Source organism: Lagopus leucura, unplaced genomic scaffold, assembly GCF_019238085.1.
Source record: "Lagopus leucura isolate 7727_CA_CO unplaced genomic scaffold, USGS_WTPT01 Super-Scaffold_73, whole genome shotgun sequence".
In the NCBI taxonomy this organism is placed as follows: Eukaryota; Metazoa; Chordata; class Aves; order Galliformes; family Phasianidae; genus Lagopus; species Lagopus leucura.
Window position 1 is genome coordinate 85,999,037 of NW_024962252.1, and position 17,172 is coordinate 86,016,208.

The 17,172-nt window shown below is 40.8% G+C and overlaps 2 protein-coding genes across 3 annotated transcripts in view; one reads left to right on the forward strand and one right to left on the reverse strand.

The window, feature by feature from the left end:
• NVL (nuclear VCP like) overlaps positions 1-9,771 on the reverse strand; it is a 30,595-nt gene extending 20,824 nt beyond the window's left edge. Inside the window, exons 1-12 of one of the 2 annotated variants that reach the window (XM_042862217.1) lie at positions 9,692-9,771; positions 9,049-9,122; positions 7,703-7,755; positions 7,517-7,616; positions 6,656-6,710; positions 5,913-6,179; positions 4,736-4,862; positions 4,352-4,428; positions 3,956-4,090; positions 3,333-3,434; positions 1,774-1,891; positions 1,196-1,340 (exon numbers count right to left, since the gene is read on the reverse strand). In XM_042862217.1, coding sequence (XP_042718151.1) covers positions 1,196-1,340; positions 1,774-1,891; positions 3,333-3,434; positions 3,956-4,090; positions 4,352-4,428; positions 4,736-4,862; positions 5,913-6,179; positions 6,656-6,710; positions 7,517-7,616; positions 7,703-7,755; positions 9,049-9,122; positions 9,692-9,748 — 1,310 coding nt within the window. In that variant the 5' untranslated portion in view covers positions 9,749-9,771. Of the gene's footprint in view, positions 1-1,195; positions 1,341-1,773; positions 1,892-3,332; positions 3,435-3,955; positions 4,091-4,351; positions 4,429-4,735; positions 4,863-5,912; positions 6,180-6,655; positions 6,711-7,516; positions 7,617-7,702; positions 7,756-9,048; positions 9,123-9,691 lie in introns of those variants that run through there. The other variant, XM_042862218.1, reaches the window with a different exon arrangement.
• Positions 9,772-9,820: 49 nt separating this feature from the next.
• On the forward strand, positions 9,821-16,772 carry CNIH4 (cornichon family AMPA receptor auxiliary protein 4). Its single transcript, XM_042891872.1, has 5 exons — positions 9,821-9,931; positions 11,312-11,380; positions 12,454-12,566; positions 15,895-16,035; positions 16,580-16,772. Exons 1-5 carry the CDS (start codon positions 9,863-9,865, stop codon positions 16,605-16,607), a joined length of 420 nt encoding a protein of 139 aa, XP_042747806.1. The 5' UTR covers positions 9,821-9,862; the 3' UTR covers positions 16,608-16,772.
• Positions 16,773-17,172: the final 400 nt, after the last annotated feature.

Consider the following 17,172-nt stretch of genomic DNA (forward strand, 5'->3'; position numbering starts at 1 on the left):
AACAAGCTAAAAGGAGTTCCTGTCAAGTTGCTACCTCATTCTTATGCCAAGAGCTAAAATTACTCAAGCTTATGCAGTTTCACCACTAATGCTGAACAGCTCCATGTAACTGACAGCTAAGTGCTGTGTTTCCTTGCACCTTTTATTTGTTTCTAAAATGATCCTTTACCTTAATGCAGGGAACAAAATCCCCAAACAAAAAACACCCCAAGACAAAACAGAAAAGGAGGAAATAAGTATTCCTATAAGGGTATACCTCAAGGGACAGGAGTAAAACAATTGTACCAAACAAAAAAATGTGAGAATGCAACTATGCTCCAACTTGTGCACAATCTCTGTTACACACAGTGGCTTATCTATTCACAACTCACACCCTCTGAGGCAGCGCTGTCTCTGGGGACATCATATTTTTAACACTAACATTAGAAATGCCATTGAATCAGAATTTTCATGAATCAGTCTCAACTTCTAACCACTTGCATGTTTTCCCACAACCAAGGAGAGGAACACAGACATATACAGCTATAAATCTGCAGTGAGGTGGAATGAAAAGAGGGAAGAATGGCAGTAGTGCTGACAGTAACAAATGACCATATCAATGCTGCATGTAAAATGGCTTGCTTTTTCAACCCACAAATAAGGTTATTTGAGCTACAGTAACTTATCCTTTAATTTTACTTTCCTTCCCATGACAACAAAATAAGCCACAGCTGCCTTTATACTTCTCTTCATGTGTTTTCTGCTGTTGTGGAAATCAGTAGCAAAAAACCATGAAAGACAAATATATGTTTTAAAATCTAATCTAAGGGTCACAGGTTTTTGAATAAAAAATACCAGTAACACACAGCAGGGTGATTGCAGCCTGGCTTAATGCCTGGACTGCTGTATTTCTACAAGAACTAAAACAGAAGAATCTGGGCCTTCTTAAAATGTGCTCAAGAGGACTAAAATAAGTGCTATACTTAGTTTATGTCCCTAATTCAATAGTTATGTAGGGAGATACATAACCCATTAATATAGTGCTAAAATGAGGTTTGCATGTAAGAAAGGAAACCACTCCAAGTGTACAGCTACCAAGCCACAGAGTAGATGCAGGCACAAAAAGAACTAAGTGTAATAAAAGTACTTTTCCCTAATTTGTTTGGAAACCTTCAATTTATTTTTTTCCATAAGGAAGAAGCTTTATCACACATACTTTTCTCTTGCTGCTTCATCTGGTATCCCTAAACAAATCTCTCGATCGAATCTCCCAGCTCGCCTCAGCGCAGGGTCCAGTGAGTCAGGTCTGTTAGTTGCTCCAATAACAAGGACCTGGGCTGTGGCAGCCACATTATTCAAGTCTAAAGGAAGGAAAGAAAGTTAGCACTCATAACCACCTTCCCAACTTTATTCTGATATATGTGTTCCTCTGTTTCTGCCACACTCAGTAATACTTAGAACAGCACAAAGTAACCAACAATCACACTAAGATGCTGTATATCATTACTTCTACTGTCCAGAATAGGTGTTTTGCACAGTTAAGCAGAAATATGCATTTCAAATAATATTTGATTCTCCCATCAAGTCTTTTTACAGAGAAGATGTCAAAATAATGCAGTAACATCCCCTTGGATTTATTAGAAGTTTCCCACCCCCCTCACACACAGGTAAACTGTGCCAAAACATGAAAAACGATTACTACCATCTCCACTAAAGTAACCACAAGTCACTAATGAAGAAAAGCTAATTAGATTGATAATTAGAAAGCTCAGCACAGAGGTTTGTGAAACTGACCATCCAAACAAGTTAGGAGCTGGGCAACAATTCTCCGTTCCATGTCCTTTGAAGCAACTTCTCTCTTTGGGGTGATTGCATCAATCTCATCAATGAAAAGGACACATGGTGCACTGAGCTAGGTACAAGAATTACTAATCATTACAAAGTTACCCAGGTGTACTCTAACATTTCAAGCCCTTTGCATTCATAGAAGCCAACACTAACATAAAATAACAGCAGCATTTAATTGACATAAGATTATGCTATCAAAAAGCACTTCTGGTGCAAAGGAACACTTATGGAAAACACTTGAATCATCATCTAAAAAAGTCTGAATTCCCAGTCAGAAAAGCGGTGTTTGAAGCCCCGAGCATTCAGTGCTATCGGGCACCAACTGCGCCATCTAGCGGTCGTTCAACTTTTCTTCCTTTTGACAGAGGACAAAGAAAACAACGGAGCCACAAAGATTCCACAGCACATGCACAGCATGCGGTGGAACGGCCCCTTCCCTACAAAAGTACAAAAGCCAAGAGGAAAATCCACTTAAATGAGTACAGCAGGAAAAGCAACAGATTTTTATTTTTAAACCTATTTTCTACAACGCATTTCATCTATTAAAAATAACTTTTAAGGCAACCTTTTATGAACTAATATATAGACAAAAGGTATTGAACTTTAAATACTCTGTGATCACTTATTTAATTCTGTTCTAAACAACATCTTAATAAGGCCTTCTGGAAATCAAAGTATAGTAGAAACCTGAAACATCACAATCTAACAGTTTCAAAATTAAGCACTTTGCCCTATTTATCACTGTTTTATACACACCCTAAACATTGGCATGCAATTATGGGGAAAGAGAATAAAGGAGTAGTTAGAAAACAAGAATATTCTCAGAGACCAGAAACAGAAAACTGTCTTCATTATTTTGTTATTAACAAACAGAAAATCTGCTTTCACTCAAACTAAAATTATTTCATCCTGGTTCTCTTTGTTTCTCACAATGTCTGAAAGTTGCATCTTTATCACAAGGGTGTTTCATCATTACAAATCTGAATGTCTGATACATAGCAGCTCAGTTCTCTTACGTGTTTAATATTCATATAAAAGCAGAGCAAAACTTTAAATGCAACTTTACTTCTGCTCTTTGGTATTTGTCCCAAACTTCTTACTTCATGCCTAAAGGCCCAAAGCCTTAACTCAAATTCAAAGCCACACAAAAACTACAATAAAAACCTGTAACAAAAAAAAAAACAGTAAACAGCCTGTATAGGTTTTTTTTTTTTTAATTTTTAGAAATAATTCCAAGTAGCTCCAAAAGGGTAAATAATTTACATTGCTCCCATTCCACTGACACTATCTTCTGTCAAGACTTTAGAATAGTAACCTTTGTGGTCTGTGACTGCACGACAGCACAACGGAATCCTGGTCACAGAAATGGAGACACTGTAGCTTGTGTGCAGCGCTATAAAGATTGTCACTAATAATTCACTCTAACTCAAACCACAGCAACAAAACATGAATCTCTACAAAGAAAAAGGCAAACAACTCCATGTTATTTCCAATGGGTGCCTTACCACAGCCTGATCAAACAATTCTCTCAGTTTCTGCTCAGATTCTCCCGACACTCCAGACACCATCTCTGTTGCTGCCACTTTCAGCATTGGGAGCTCAAGTTCCTGAAAGAAACGAGGAACACTGCACAGTATTACCAGCAGGAATGTTGATTGTCCTAAAGGATAAGTATTTTCCAATACAACATCTTTTACACCTGAAGATTTTGTATTCAAGAATAAATCTGAAAGTGCTTTTTAAAAAGATAATTAATAACCTCATTTTATTTTTTTAAACCTCAAATTAATATCCTCAAAGCCATTTTGCTGTATGACTAGAACTGAATACAAAAGCCAAGTTTGCTATGGTAATTTCAACAAAAGTGCCTTCCATGTATAACCTTCCCATTACTCGTGCCTCCACTGCACCAGGGAATGCCTCAGCACAATTAATTCACTTACATCCCCTCTTCATAGGAGGTCCCATAAAGTACAAATGCAGATGGGAAGGAAGTGAATATGAATGTAGTTTGGATTAAGAGAACAGAGAAAAGAGGAAAAGACCTACTCTATCATGAAAAAGGGTTATTTCTTCTCTTTCTAAACATAATTAAGAAAGGAAAAAGCTAGATTTAGAGCTATCTTACTCCAGCAATTGCCTGTGCAAGTAGTGTCTTTCCACATCCTGGTGGTCCATGTAGAAGAAAACCACGAGGTGGAACCACACCTAAGTGGAGATAGACTTCAGGATGACGAACATGAATCAGCATCTTGCATATTTCCTATTAAGAACAAGAGATATCTCCATTTAAAACGAAAAAAATAAAAATAAAATAGTACTATAAATTGTTAATATTATACACAGACCAAAACAAAAAGAACTTTGGTTTATCAATACAGTGTTAGTGACTGCTTTCAGAAAAATTGATCAGAGGAAAAAAAGAACAGCAACTCTTGCTGTTGGTATAAGCAACTATTCTTAGTGCCACACAGATGAATTCTGATAGACTTCTCATGATGTTTTAATCAACACTTAAACTAACCTCCAAAGTTTCATCGTTGCCTCCTACATCCTCAAACTTCACTGATGGGTGGTAAAGCTCTGGTCCCTTACTTTTACCTGCTCAGGAGAAAATAAGTCATGCAAATTTAGGCAAAGCACAAAGTTATTGATATAAAACAAAAAAGATCTCAGCCTCAACAGTGAGCTAAGTACATGGTACACTAAGTACATAAGTATTATTTTTGGTAGCACATACAGGCCTGGAATATGTTTTAATGCAACATAAAGGCTAAGCCTATGAACAACACACTCAAGGTCACTTCTTTGTACTTCAGAAAAGTAACAGCTCTCCATTCTAATGGATTCCATGGTCACCCACCATCATCTCTCTTTTTAGAGCAGCATGCCAAAAACAACTTCTCACCTTTCCCTTTAAGTAAGATGGATTCAATTTCTTCATCTACATCTGGAAATTCTTCTTTTCTCCTTTTTGCTCTTTTACCCTTTGTCTTCTTTTTTTCACTTTCCAAGACAGAAAATTCTGTTGATTTCTAATGTATAAAAACAGAATAATATAACCAGTCAGTGAATTCCTGCAAATACTTCAAAGAACAAAACATCACAGTGTCTATGATGCTTAACTACACATTATTTAGATTTAAATTCTGCCTTGTCTTTTTTTTAATTATTATTTTACAAGCATTATATCAGTCACATCTTTGCTAGAAGTACAGACACATAACCAAATTACAACTAAAAAAAACTCACAATCTAACCTAATCAAGGGATAATTTGTCAAATCTGCCTATTCAATAAGCACTTTGTCTATTCAAAAGGTAGCTGTAAATGCAGTTATCCTTTCATTAAAATAAAATACACAATAAAATTAAATGTTGTTTCCTACAAATAAATAGAGCTTGCAATAGCTAAACAAAGGTTTTGAAATGGAAAAAAAAACCCAAAACACATGGTGAAAAAACACAAAGCCAGCAGTAGGTTTGGATAGGAGGTACCTTCCATTTTTAACTGCATTATACATCCATACATTCCCCAATCCTCATCCATCCAAACAATCTCTCCAGGCTCACTGAAAGTAGCCACTGACTAAGGGAGACCACATGCTATGGCTACAGCAAAAAATATGCTTGGTGACTAGTAACACTGGTCACTGGCAAATGGAATAAATAACAATAAAGTTCCACTTACCTTTCCCTCAGTAGGGGCACTGATTTGGGTCTCCCTACTACTAAGGACTACATCTTTCTCCAAAATTATACAAGTTTTCTTAACTTTTGGACTGAAATCTGCCAGAAGGTTCAAAAATCACTTCTGACATGACAGATCAACGGCCTAAGCCTCATCTTCTTTAGAAACCAAGCTAAAAATTTGTAGTCTACCAGGCTCAAGCCAATCTTCCCTTCTATTTAAGATTTCTGCTGCAGTTAAAAAAGCATGTATATCTGTAATAAAAGTAATTTTAAAAATCCACAAAGACAGACAGTCCTTTTGGTCTTAGTATCTGTCTTCGGAAGCCTGTTAAATTACATAGGAATTAATAGCCACCTGCTACTAAATTACATGGGGTTTGTAAAATACAATACCTCAGAAATCACTTTCTTCTCATCTCCTTCTCCATCCTCAGAAAGGTCAATGAAAAAGTCTTTCCCACTTGGAGTCTTATCGATGAACCAGCCACCTTTAGAGATGCGTGTTTCAACCTGAGATGCTGGTGATAGGGTGCTTGTCTGAGGAGCAGTTTGCACAGGAGTGGAGGCTTCCATTGGTTCATTTTTTGGAGTGACTAGAACAGAATCAGGATTTCCTTTCTTGTATAAGGTCATCAGAGAACTGTTCATGTGATTTGTAGACTGCAAATTCATGTATTTTAAAAGAAAATAAACAGAAAATAAAGGTTGTAATTTGGGTTACAGATGTTAAGAAGCCAATGAAAAGTATTCATTCCATAAACATCAGTCAGTATTAACCTCATTGGAAAAAGTAATCATATATCTTCCATCACACTCCATTTGAGGTCAAACACTGCAGACAAAACCACATCTGCTGGTTGAACAGGCAACAGGCTTTACGATTTACCCCGAAACAACAGTTATAATTTCAGTAATAGTCAGATGTGTCAGTTCCTTCCATCACTTCAATCATTTGATGGCCAACTCTTCTGGCCCTCCAGCATGTTTTCTTCAAGAGTGATTCCTCACCACAGCTTCTTCCTTTACTGCCAGAAGTTAGCCAACTTTTAGCACTATTTTTAAACTTCCACTGCAATTTTACAAAACATAATCATGTGTTACATAAATACAAGAAATCATAATTTAATATAACTTACTAAATCTTCTGGATAATCATCATCCTCAGAGTCTTCTGTAGAACTTCCTGTAGTCCTTTACATGGTAAGAAGACAAAAACAAGATCTATCAGAGAAAAACACGCACAAAACTGAACAAATGCAATTTTCACAACATTGCTCCCTGCAAGTAGGAAACGCAGGATAAGGGTGAAAACAAACTGTGTTCTAAATTTACTACTGTGAAGAGTCTAAAAATGCATTCTTTCCATGGCTGCGATGGGTTGGATCAATGTGGTATCCTGCCTGAAAGACAGTCAGGGTAGGAATGTGGTACCAATGTGATCCAGCTCACCATGAAACCACATAATCACCAAGGCTAGCACAAGGGAAGCTACTGTAAATCACTGCTGAATTATAGTAGCCCTTCTGATTACAGTGTCTTAATTGTTCTTGAGATCCTTGATATTTATCACAGGTTAGAAAACATGATCTTCCATGAGACTATGCATAGATTTAGGAGTCAGGAAGCTTAATGCCAACCTCCCTGCTAGCTGTGATTTACTTAGAATAGCTTCTCCTGTAGCCTTCTCCAGATTTAGATGATATCTATAACACACATCAAAGATTAAAAACAAAACAAAACAAAGGAACTTAAACATATAGAAAACTATCAGGAAGTCACAAGGATATCCAGTAATTCAAGGCCATACATTTACTACAGTAGAGAAACTATAATTTAGTCTTTAGCATATGCTTGGAAGACAAGCCTACAGGAAATTAAGGACAGGCCTATAACCTTTGAACTACCAAAACTTAATAATACAGAGACAGAAAGCTTTAAAGAAAAGCTAACTATTAAGGGCAGTGTTAAAGTTATCAAATGGTAAAAATTCTTCTTACTCATTTCTCTTGTGTTCATGCCTTGCTCTTTTTGCCAAATGTTCAGCTTCTAAAGCTGTTAAATCTTCTTTTTTTTTTTCATTGCTGATTATTCCAAACACTGAAGAAAAAGACGAAACACGTTAGCCAAACAACCAAAGCATAACCAAAATTCTGGCACTGTGGACACGATACTGACAGAACTACCTTTTGCAACTTGTATTCTAAAAGCATTTCGTTTTCTTCGTCCATATTCAGTACTGAAAAAAAAGAAAACCAACAAAACATCATGCATTGTAAGTTGGTAGCCAAAGTTTTGCACAAATTCTTATTAACAACCAGCCTGATTGCATGATCATTTTTTTCTTAAGGCCGGAATAAGTCAATCAGCAGGATGAAAACAATATCAGAATACCTCAATCTCTAAAGGGATGTTCAGTAAAAAGTACTTAAGCCTTCTTTTGCTATAGAGAGACATAACGTACAGATGAGCACAATGGATTCTATTTCACAACAACGCTACTGATTTTCTTATTTTAATTTAGACAAGAACATGTGGACACAGGACTACATCCTGGAAAGGACAATCCAGTTAGAACAATTGGGATGTATAATAACATGTCAATGAAAGAAAACCTGATCCAATGAGTATCTTTAACTGCAAATAAATTATCATTAACATTTTACTTTCACTTCAGGAGAGCCCATTTTGTTTGGTTTTATACAATAGCTGACAGAAAAACAAAATGCCAAGATCCATAAAAATCCAAGGCAAGGGTTTCACAGAATCACAGTATCATTAGAGTTAGAAGGGACCTTTAAAGGCCATCTAGTCCAACTCTCCTGCAATGAACAGGGACACCTGCAGCAGAACAGGTGCTCAGAGCCCTGTCCAGCCTGACCTTGAAAGCCTCCAGGGATGGGCCATCAACCACATCTCTAGGCAATTGGTTCCAGTGCCCTACTACCCTCAGTGTAAAAAACTTTCTTCTTATAGCCAGGTTACACCTACCCTATTTAAACACAAAGCCATTTCCCCTTGTTCTATCATCCTTTCTCTAACAAGACATTAAAAAATAGATAGTGCAAACATAAATGAATATCCTTCTCTACCATCCTTTACTCCCACATCCATACACAACCTGCTGGAACACAATCTTTCTCCCCACAGTGAAAATGGCTGACAAATAATTTGGCAGGGCTGGCTGTCCCACTGAGCAAAAGTCAGTGTCCTGCAGCCACCTCATCTGCCTGCACCCAGGTGTTATTTTCTTCTACATTTTCAGCTCCGTAGGGTAAGGATTAACATGCTCTAATGTATCTGTAGTTCTTCACTAACAGTTGAATCATGAAGCTAACATAATGACATAATGTAAGCTAGTTGATACACCAGCAGAGGAAAACACGGGAGCAGAAACAATCTTTCTGTTCCAATTAACCTCAACAATGGACAAAGAAGGTAACAGAAGATTCGAATTTTGACAGCACACAAATACAAAATGATACGTTTTATATCCCGAGTGTGGAATATAAGGACACTGATCCTTGCTCACCTATAGGTTTTCTGCAGATCAGAGGCCAGGATCCCAATGTCCACATAATGGCCACACTTGCTGCTTGCAAGATACTGAAATGAGACACAGAATCACAGAATGGCCAGGGTTGGAAGGGACCTCAAGGATCATGAACCTCCAACCTCCCTGCCACATGCAGGGCCATCAACCTCCTCATTTAATACTAGACCAGGCTGCCCAGAGCCCCATCCAATCTGGCCTTGAACACCTCCAGGGACGGGGCATCCACAACCTCTCTGGGCAGCCCGTTCCACTGTCTCTGTAAAGAACTTAGACACGTTTGGAGGCGAATCAGACCTGGTCACTCACTTCACCAGAGCACCCGCCTGCTCGAGGCTCGGCAGTCACATGGAGGCCGGGCACAGCTCCGAGCCATCCCGCCCGCGAGCGAAGCTTCCACAAACCCAGGCGGGCTGCGGCTGGGGGAGCGGCGCGGTCTGCCCCTCATCGACGGGCTGCGGAGGCAACTGCACCTTTTCTGCTTCCCTCCGCTCACTCGGCACCATCCTAAGGCCGGAGCGGCAGCAGGAAGCACAACGACGAGACGAGGCCCTTCCCCTCGCGCCCTCCGCCCGCGGCCCGTCCCGCTCCCCGGGGCTGAGGGAAGAGGCGAGGCACGGACCTGCTTCACGCGCTGCTTCAGCCGCAGGTCCACGAAGGAGCCCGGCCGGCTCCGCATCGCCGCCGCGCGCCCGCCCCGTGGCTGGCTGGACTCCTCTTCCCGGCGTGCCCGGCGGCGGGGCGGGTCCTGCGGGATCCGGGCGGGGCGTACGGCGGCCGGGAGGTCGGCGGGATGGAGTCGGTGGTCTTCATCTTCTCGCTTATCGACTGCTGCGCTCTCATCTTCCTCTCCGTCTACTTCGTATCCTTCTGCGGTCGGGTCGGGGCCGCGCCGCGCCGGATCGGGGCCGCGCCCGACGAAGGCCGGGCTCTGTGGCGGCTGCGAGGGGCTGCGGGCGGAGCGGGCCCGGCCTCGCGGCGGGGAGAGACCTCGGGACGGGGCTGTGGGGGGTGCTGAGCTCCTGGAAGCCGCGCGGGGCTCGGCGGCTGCGGCGGTGTGCGGCTGGGGAGGGCGCTCGGCGGGGCGGGGTGCGGTGCGCTCTTCGTGCTGCCCCTCGTGCTCCCGGCTCTTAATGCTGAAATGCTTAATGCTTGCGGCTCGGAAAGCGAATGGTATCCTGGGATCCATCACAAGAAAGGTGGCCAGCAGGGATAGGGAGGTGATTGTCCCCCTCTACTCTGCTCTTGTGAGGCCCCATCTGCAGTACTGTGCCCAGGTCTGGAGCCCCCAGTACAGAAAAGACAGGGAGCTGTTGGACAGGGTCCAGAGGACGGCCACAAAGATGATCAGAGAGCTGGAGCACCTCCTCTGTGGAGACGGGCTGAGGGAGCTGGGCTTGTTCAGCCTGGAGAAAAGAAGGCTGCAGAGTGACCTCATTGCAGCCTTTCAGTACCTAAAGGGAGCCTACAAACAGGAGGGGAATCAACTCTTTGATAGATAAGGTAGATAACTGTAGGATAAGAGGAAATGGTTTTAAGTTGAGGGAGGGAAGATTTAGGTTGGATGTCAGGGGGAAGTTCTTTACAGAGAGAGTGGTGAGGTGCTGGCACAGGCTGCCCAGAGAGGTTGTGGATGCCCTGTTCCTGGAAGTATTCAAGGACAGATTGGAAGGGGCCCTGGGCAGCCTGGTCTAGTATTGAATGTGGAGGTTGGTGGTCCTGCATTGTGGCAAGGGGGTTGGAGATTCATGATCCTTGAGTCCCTTCCAACCCTCGCTGTTCTGTGAAATCATTGAGTGTACCTCCCTGCTCTGCTTTCGGCCTCGAGCTGAACTTTGTCCAATAGCTGCCGGTGGAGAAGTGCCATAAAGTCATTGAGACTGATAGCGAAGCGTGGCCTAATGCTGTGCTGCAGGGAGGGCTGATGGAAATGTGCCTGTGGCAGGCGTGCTGCAGAACAGCCATCTGCGCCCAGGGCACAGCGCTCTCCTCAGCATCCTGCATGCAAATATAGAATCGTAGAAGATTCCAAGCTGAAAGGGCCTCATAAGGATCACTGAGTCCAGCTGCTGGCTCCATCCAAAATCCCAACCCTGTGTCTGAGAGCAGTGCCCAAATGCCCTTTGAACTCCAGTACTGGGGCCGTACCCACCACCCTCTGGGCAGAACCAGCTTGAACCTCTCCTTTGAGTGCCTGAGTATTCTGACTTAGAGTACAGTTGTTCCTTATTGCTACCTTCAGATAATTACACTGTCAGATTTGGAATGCGACTACATCAACGCGAGGTCTTGCTGTTCAAAACTCAATAAAGTAAATGATTATTCTTTGCATTTGGTGGGGCTTTAAAAAACAATCTGGCATCTCCGCATCACAAATAACAAAAGCTAATGTATATCTGAAGAGCCTGGATTGGCAACACTTTTTCAAACTGTCTATCCTTTATTTCAGTCTGCCTGTCTTTGTCAGGTCCCTGTCTGTCAGTAAGTTAGTCCCTAGAGGCCATTCTGCTGGCTGTCAGAGCTTGGAGGTGGGCTGCTATTCTGAATTCATGGCACATGAACTTTACTCATCATAGAGCTTTTCAGCTTTCCTCTGTGTGCGTGTGCCACCAAGCAGCAACGTCTGCTTGTGGCTGAACTCAGGGATCCTTACAGCAGCTGTCTTTGACACTTGTGTATAGTTCCAAACCTCCTGAGCAGCAGAGAATTTTGCTGGGATTAAAAAAAAAAAAGTAGTACAATTTTAATCAAATCCACTTGGAACTGTTTCGCTAAATCAGTACAACATTCACATATGTCTGTTTGCTCTGATTCAAAGGTATTTTCTAAACATAAGAACACTACAGGATACCTCTCAAGCCAAAAATGTGTTCTTGCTGATGTGATGTCTTGATGTGTTGTTGTTCTGGGCTGACCCAGTTTACCCATGTCTGTTTTCATATTGGTCCATGTTCTTATTTCTGCCATGCCTGAAGGTGCTTGTATGTCCTGTGTCTGCAGTTTTAGTTATCTGCTTCTTACATTCCTACATCAAGCATTCTCTGCAGTGATTTCAGATGAGCTCTGCATACTTTCTTATTTTCTTTAACATTTTTGTAATATAGCTGTGATTGAACGGCTGCTGTGTTTCATTCTAGAAATCACTGTGTTAAATATAGAACCTCTGTTTTAGTACTTTAGGGCATGATTTTTGGCTTACTCATGTGGAATCTGATTGAAGGTATTAATTTCCCCACATAATGATGAAATCACATGCCTCCATGAGTTTTCTGTTTGATATTATTAGGGAATGATGCAGATTTTTATTTCAGAAAGGAATTTATGTTTGTCTATGTAACTTTATTTTCCATCTCTTTAAAAAGTTATTATTGTTATTTTTTACAGTGGGTTGTCCCTGAGGTGATTGGCCATGCTGTTGTCACTGTATTAATGCTTATTTCATTGCACTGGTTCATCTTCCTCCTTAATTTGCCAATAGCAACATGGAATATATATCGGTAAGTGCAAATGGTTTTGCGTGCTTTTCATTCACAGTTAGCAGCTCAGCTTTAAGGCTAGCATGAACGTAATATGTCTTAATGAAACATTTCAGTTTCTTGAGCTCTTAAGTCTCCACAGATCTAACTAACAAGGCTCTCCTCTTGTATAATCAAAGAATATTTGGCTGTTATAATCACAAAATAAACAAGAGAGTTAGGCAAAGCAGACTATGATAACAAAAGAGAATAAACAGAAAGCTCACCCCTATCCTGGGCTCACTCACAAAACAACAGCAGAGGCAATCTCCAGAAGAGATCCTTCCCCACTGGTAGCCAGCTCTTAAATAGGTCTAGGAGAGGTGCAGCCAGGCTCCACCCCTTCCTGCAGCACAGCTGAATTGCCTTGAATTGCCTTCACCTGTGCTCCTCTGGCTGACTCATGGCTTGCCTCAGGTGATCAATCAGAGGTTCAGGCCGTGACTCAGCAGTTCCCATACACCTCTCTTTGCAGTTAATATTAGAAGAAACACAGCAGAGTCAAGCACATGAAGCTTTTGGCCTTTGTTTGCAATTCTTTCTCATGAACAGATTTTAAATCAAGATTGACAAATCTTGATATGTGAGCAGTTCCTAAGCTTGAAGGAAGTAACAGCATGTTAGTTGGGGTATGAAGTACTGCTGCAGGCACAGTTGCTACTGCCTTTCATTCTTTACCTCTGTGTCTGAGAGTGATAGCAGCACAAAAGTACATAGCCTGGCTGGTGGCTATAAAATCATCTGCCTGGTTATCCCCAGCACCCACCTTTGTGTACAGTTCAGTTTCATCCCCTCACTTGCTTTATCTACTAGAGTTTGGGGGTCCACCGTTTGGAAAGGTTTCCATATGAGTCTCTTTATGACAGCTGCCTGTGGTGCAGGTCTTCACACAGTGAGCTGTCTGCTGCTTTGGAATGGTTTGCTTCCCAGTAGAGCTTTGCATGTGGCAACACTGGGGTGGACGGTTCAAATGTGTTCTATTTTGTATCATTTTGAAATATGTGATATCACTTGATGTGCAGAGAATTGAGTCCTAAGGGGTGTTTATGCTGATGAAACTGAATATGGGTTTTTGGCAAATCATTCCCTGTACTACAGGCAGTTAACAGACCAACAGTGTAAGTTGTAGGATTGGTTGTAATTCTTGCTTCCACACACCTGCTGGGATTGACTGCTGGGACACTTTGGGTTGTTGGTTAAATAAAACAGGGTATTGTAGCTCTCATGAAAGAGGAGATTTCTTTCCTGTTATCCTGATTGTTCTGTAGAACTGTAACTCCATAATTATGTCTTTTCTGCAAAAGGCTTCTAGCAAAGATCTCAAATGTTTCTCGGTTGAAGAAACATGAAGCGCTTTGTGGTTAATTGCTGAGCGTTGCCTAAAGGCCCACATGAGGATAGTTTTGTTTGGCCACCTGTGTGTACAGCTGTGTGCTTGTGCAATGCTGTTGCACCAAATGACCGATGTTCCCTTTGGTATCTGCTGCTGAGTGTAGTATTACTATGTTTCTTTTAGAGTAGCGTGTTTCTACAGAGACACTAGAGTGTGAATGCATTTTCTTTGGATTTGAGAAGATTTCTTACACTAGTTTCCCCTTTGCTACTTCCTTTCACTTACGCTAACGTGTAAAGTAGCCTCTTGTTTTCCCATCCAACCTGTCAGAAGGAATTCTGCAAGCTAATGATGCAGAGATCACCATTTCCACACTTCAGACAGAAAGCTTTGAGTGCTGTCTTTTTACATTGACAGCTCTTGTATTTGTCATTCACAGTACCCTAAAATCCAGGTTTATTTCCTCAATTCTAGATGTGCAATGCACTTATTAAATGAATACAATGTGATACTTTGCCTATACTGACAGAGGATGTCGAAATGTTAGTTAGGGCTCTACTGTTAATCCTGCCTCCTTTCTGAGGATCAAGGGCTTTCAACCACACTGGCAGCCTGGACTGTCACATCCATAGTGAAGGTGATTTCCCTCAGTTATTTAAAGGCCAAGTGGTACAGTAGTCAGAAAAATCTTGGATTGTAAAATAGTTTGAGCGCAGTAAAAAGAGGGGGTGTCAATGACTAAGCTAGGATCAGGTGGGAACAGATTAAGTCTAAACCTGTTACCATGAGCTGCAAACTTCCAGCACCAGGTGGGTGTGTTTGAATCTTCTCTTTATGTTACTGTATTTCAAGAAGTAATTTCTGGAGTAAATGTTGCTGCGCATGAATTCAGAGAGGTTTAAATTATTCTACTCCAGAATGAGGACACCAATCCAAACAAGTGTTGATGCTGAAGAAGTCTGTGCTTTGTAGTGTAGCTAAGTGCCTCCTATCATTGAAGTGATTGTTGTAATATGTGGGAGAGTGTTCTTTGGAGGTTCTTTTGTTGTTATTCTTCAAGCATATAAAGAAAATCTAAAAGTGTGCTGTTCACAGACCTTGCTTTTGCTCCAGGTCTAAGACCAGGAGTTAAATTGAAGTGTAGGAAGAGTGTTTTCCTAAAAGGATAAAACCTTTGTGAGATGTAGGTGAAATGATGGCAATACTGTTCTAGATTAGGCTCAGCTGGAGTGAAAATTTCACAGTGCCTGCATTTGTTCTCTTGAGAAATGCTTATGACAAGTAAACATGCTGTTTCTTGAATTTTAACAGGACACAAATGTTTATTTTGCTGCTTTATTCTTCCTTTAGATTACATTCAACTTTGTTTCACTCAGCTTGTGTTCTTATGTGGATTCAGGCAGTAGTACTGGAGCTCTCCAGTTCTGCTCAGTCTTTCAACCTGTAGGCCACAGGAAAGCTGCGTCTTTGCTGGGATAACGCAGCATAGTTGTGCCAAAGACAGAAATAATATGCACATCCTTTGTCCTATCTTGTTTTGACCATTGGAATTTGTGATAATCTACATACATCTTGATTTATTATTTTTTTTTTGTAAGTAAGTCATTTAATTATTTTTTTTTTCCTAGTCTCTTTCATTTAATACATCTGTCCACCACGGATAGATGTTTTCTTCCTAACACTGAGTAATCACAAACAGCAATGAAAATGCACTGGCATTGGATATAACTGGAAACTCTCCCACTTGTACATAGGAAGCTGGGCTAATGCTCCAATTCTTTGTGGATTGCAATGGCAGTTATATGCAATATCCTGAGACCAAAATAGAATTGAAAAAATGCTCCCTTTTGCTTAACTGCAAAACAACTCTTTGGATGAAAGTCCCTTCTGTGCAAAGTCTTCCTCTCTCATTCCCTGATACTCCCCCATGCTTTAACAACTCTACTTTTCTGTTCTTGGTGGGTTTTTTTCTTTCAGGTTTATTATGGTGCCAAGTGGAAACATGGGGGTATTTGATCCCACAGAGATCCATAACCGGGGACAACTGAAATCGCACATGAAAGAAGCTATGATCAAGCTAGGCTTTCATCTGCTCTGTTTCTTCATGTACCTTTACAGGTTAGTTGCAAAAATTGCTCTTAGAGAACAAAGGAATTGCCTACCAACTATTTTTATCTCCTCTATTCTGCTCGTATAATTGCTGATGTTCATAATTGTCTTATCTTCTTGCATCCTGCTAAGCTTCAGTGATGTATTTTGACTGCCAGCTGCAAGCGTATCGTATGCCTTTATTCTTTCTGATCAAACATTGCTTGGAAAGTCAGACTAGTTCTTAATCTCAAAACAATGATAAATACAACATAGAGATTTACGTGATTTTAGCACTTACAGTAAGTGGCCTATTAAGAAAAAGTTTAATTAAAGTTTATTTTACAAGTTCTATTTGAGAAAATAAAGTTCATCAGGTTAAGTTAAAACCTGATGAGTTCTATGATGGGGCTACCTACCATCAGAGAGAAGAACTGCTGTTTCCTTCTGCAGTCCTTCATAAATAAATCAAGTACTTGTAGCTGCCTTGACTTTCTATTACAGAATCAAGTGCTGTTCCTACCTGCATGTGCTTCAGTAATACACTGGTCTTATGTTTTCTGTTTTATCACAGTATGATTCTGGCTTTGATAAATGATTGAAAAAGAACCATTAGCTGCCAAATTGGGTCATCACTCCAGTGACTGGTTATGGAGCCACAGCCACCTACCGAACATACCTAGATCAGTGGCATCATGCAGTATATTTTTCTTCTTTGAACAAAAATATTTTCCTGTATTTTTAACATAAAATATTTTCAAAAGACATTGGATTTGTGTAGCAGTTTTTGTTCCTTTTTCTTTATTAATAACTCAAAGTGCTGTAGCTGTTGCTATTGTAAGGTGAAGTCCTTGCTTACAAAACTGACAGGAATAAAATGGTGAGATGGGAACACAGTTGAACAGCTCAGGCAGACAGTAGTACCAGTTCTAGAACAAATTTAAGTGTAGTTCTGATGTCTGCTGCTTATTCAGTCATTTTATATAAGCATAAAATGATTTTCTGGAAACATACATGTCAAATCTAGTATTTCAAAAATGTGGGTGTGTAATTAAGTCCTCAAATTCATGAGTGCTAAGTACTTGTCATTCTTTCTTGTACAGCTACAGTTAGAGTGTATTGGCCTTAATCTGTGTGCAACAGTTTGAGGGCTTTGGTTGGTTGGTT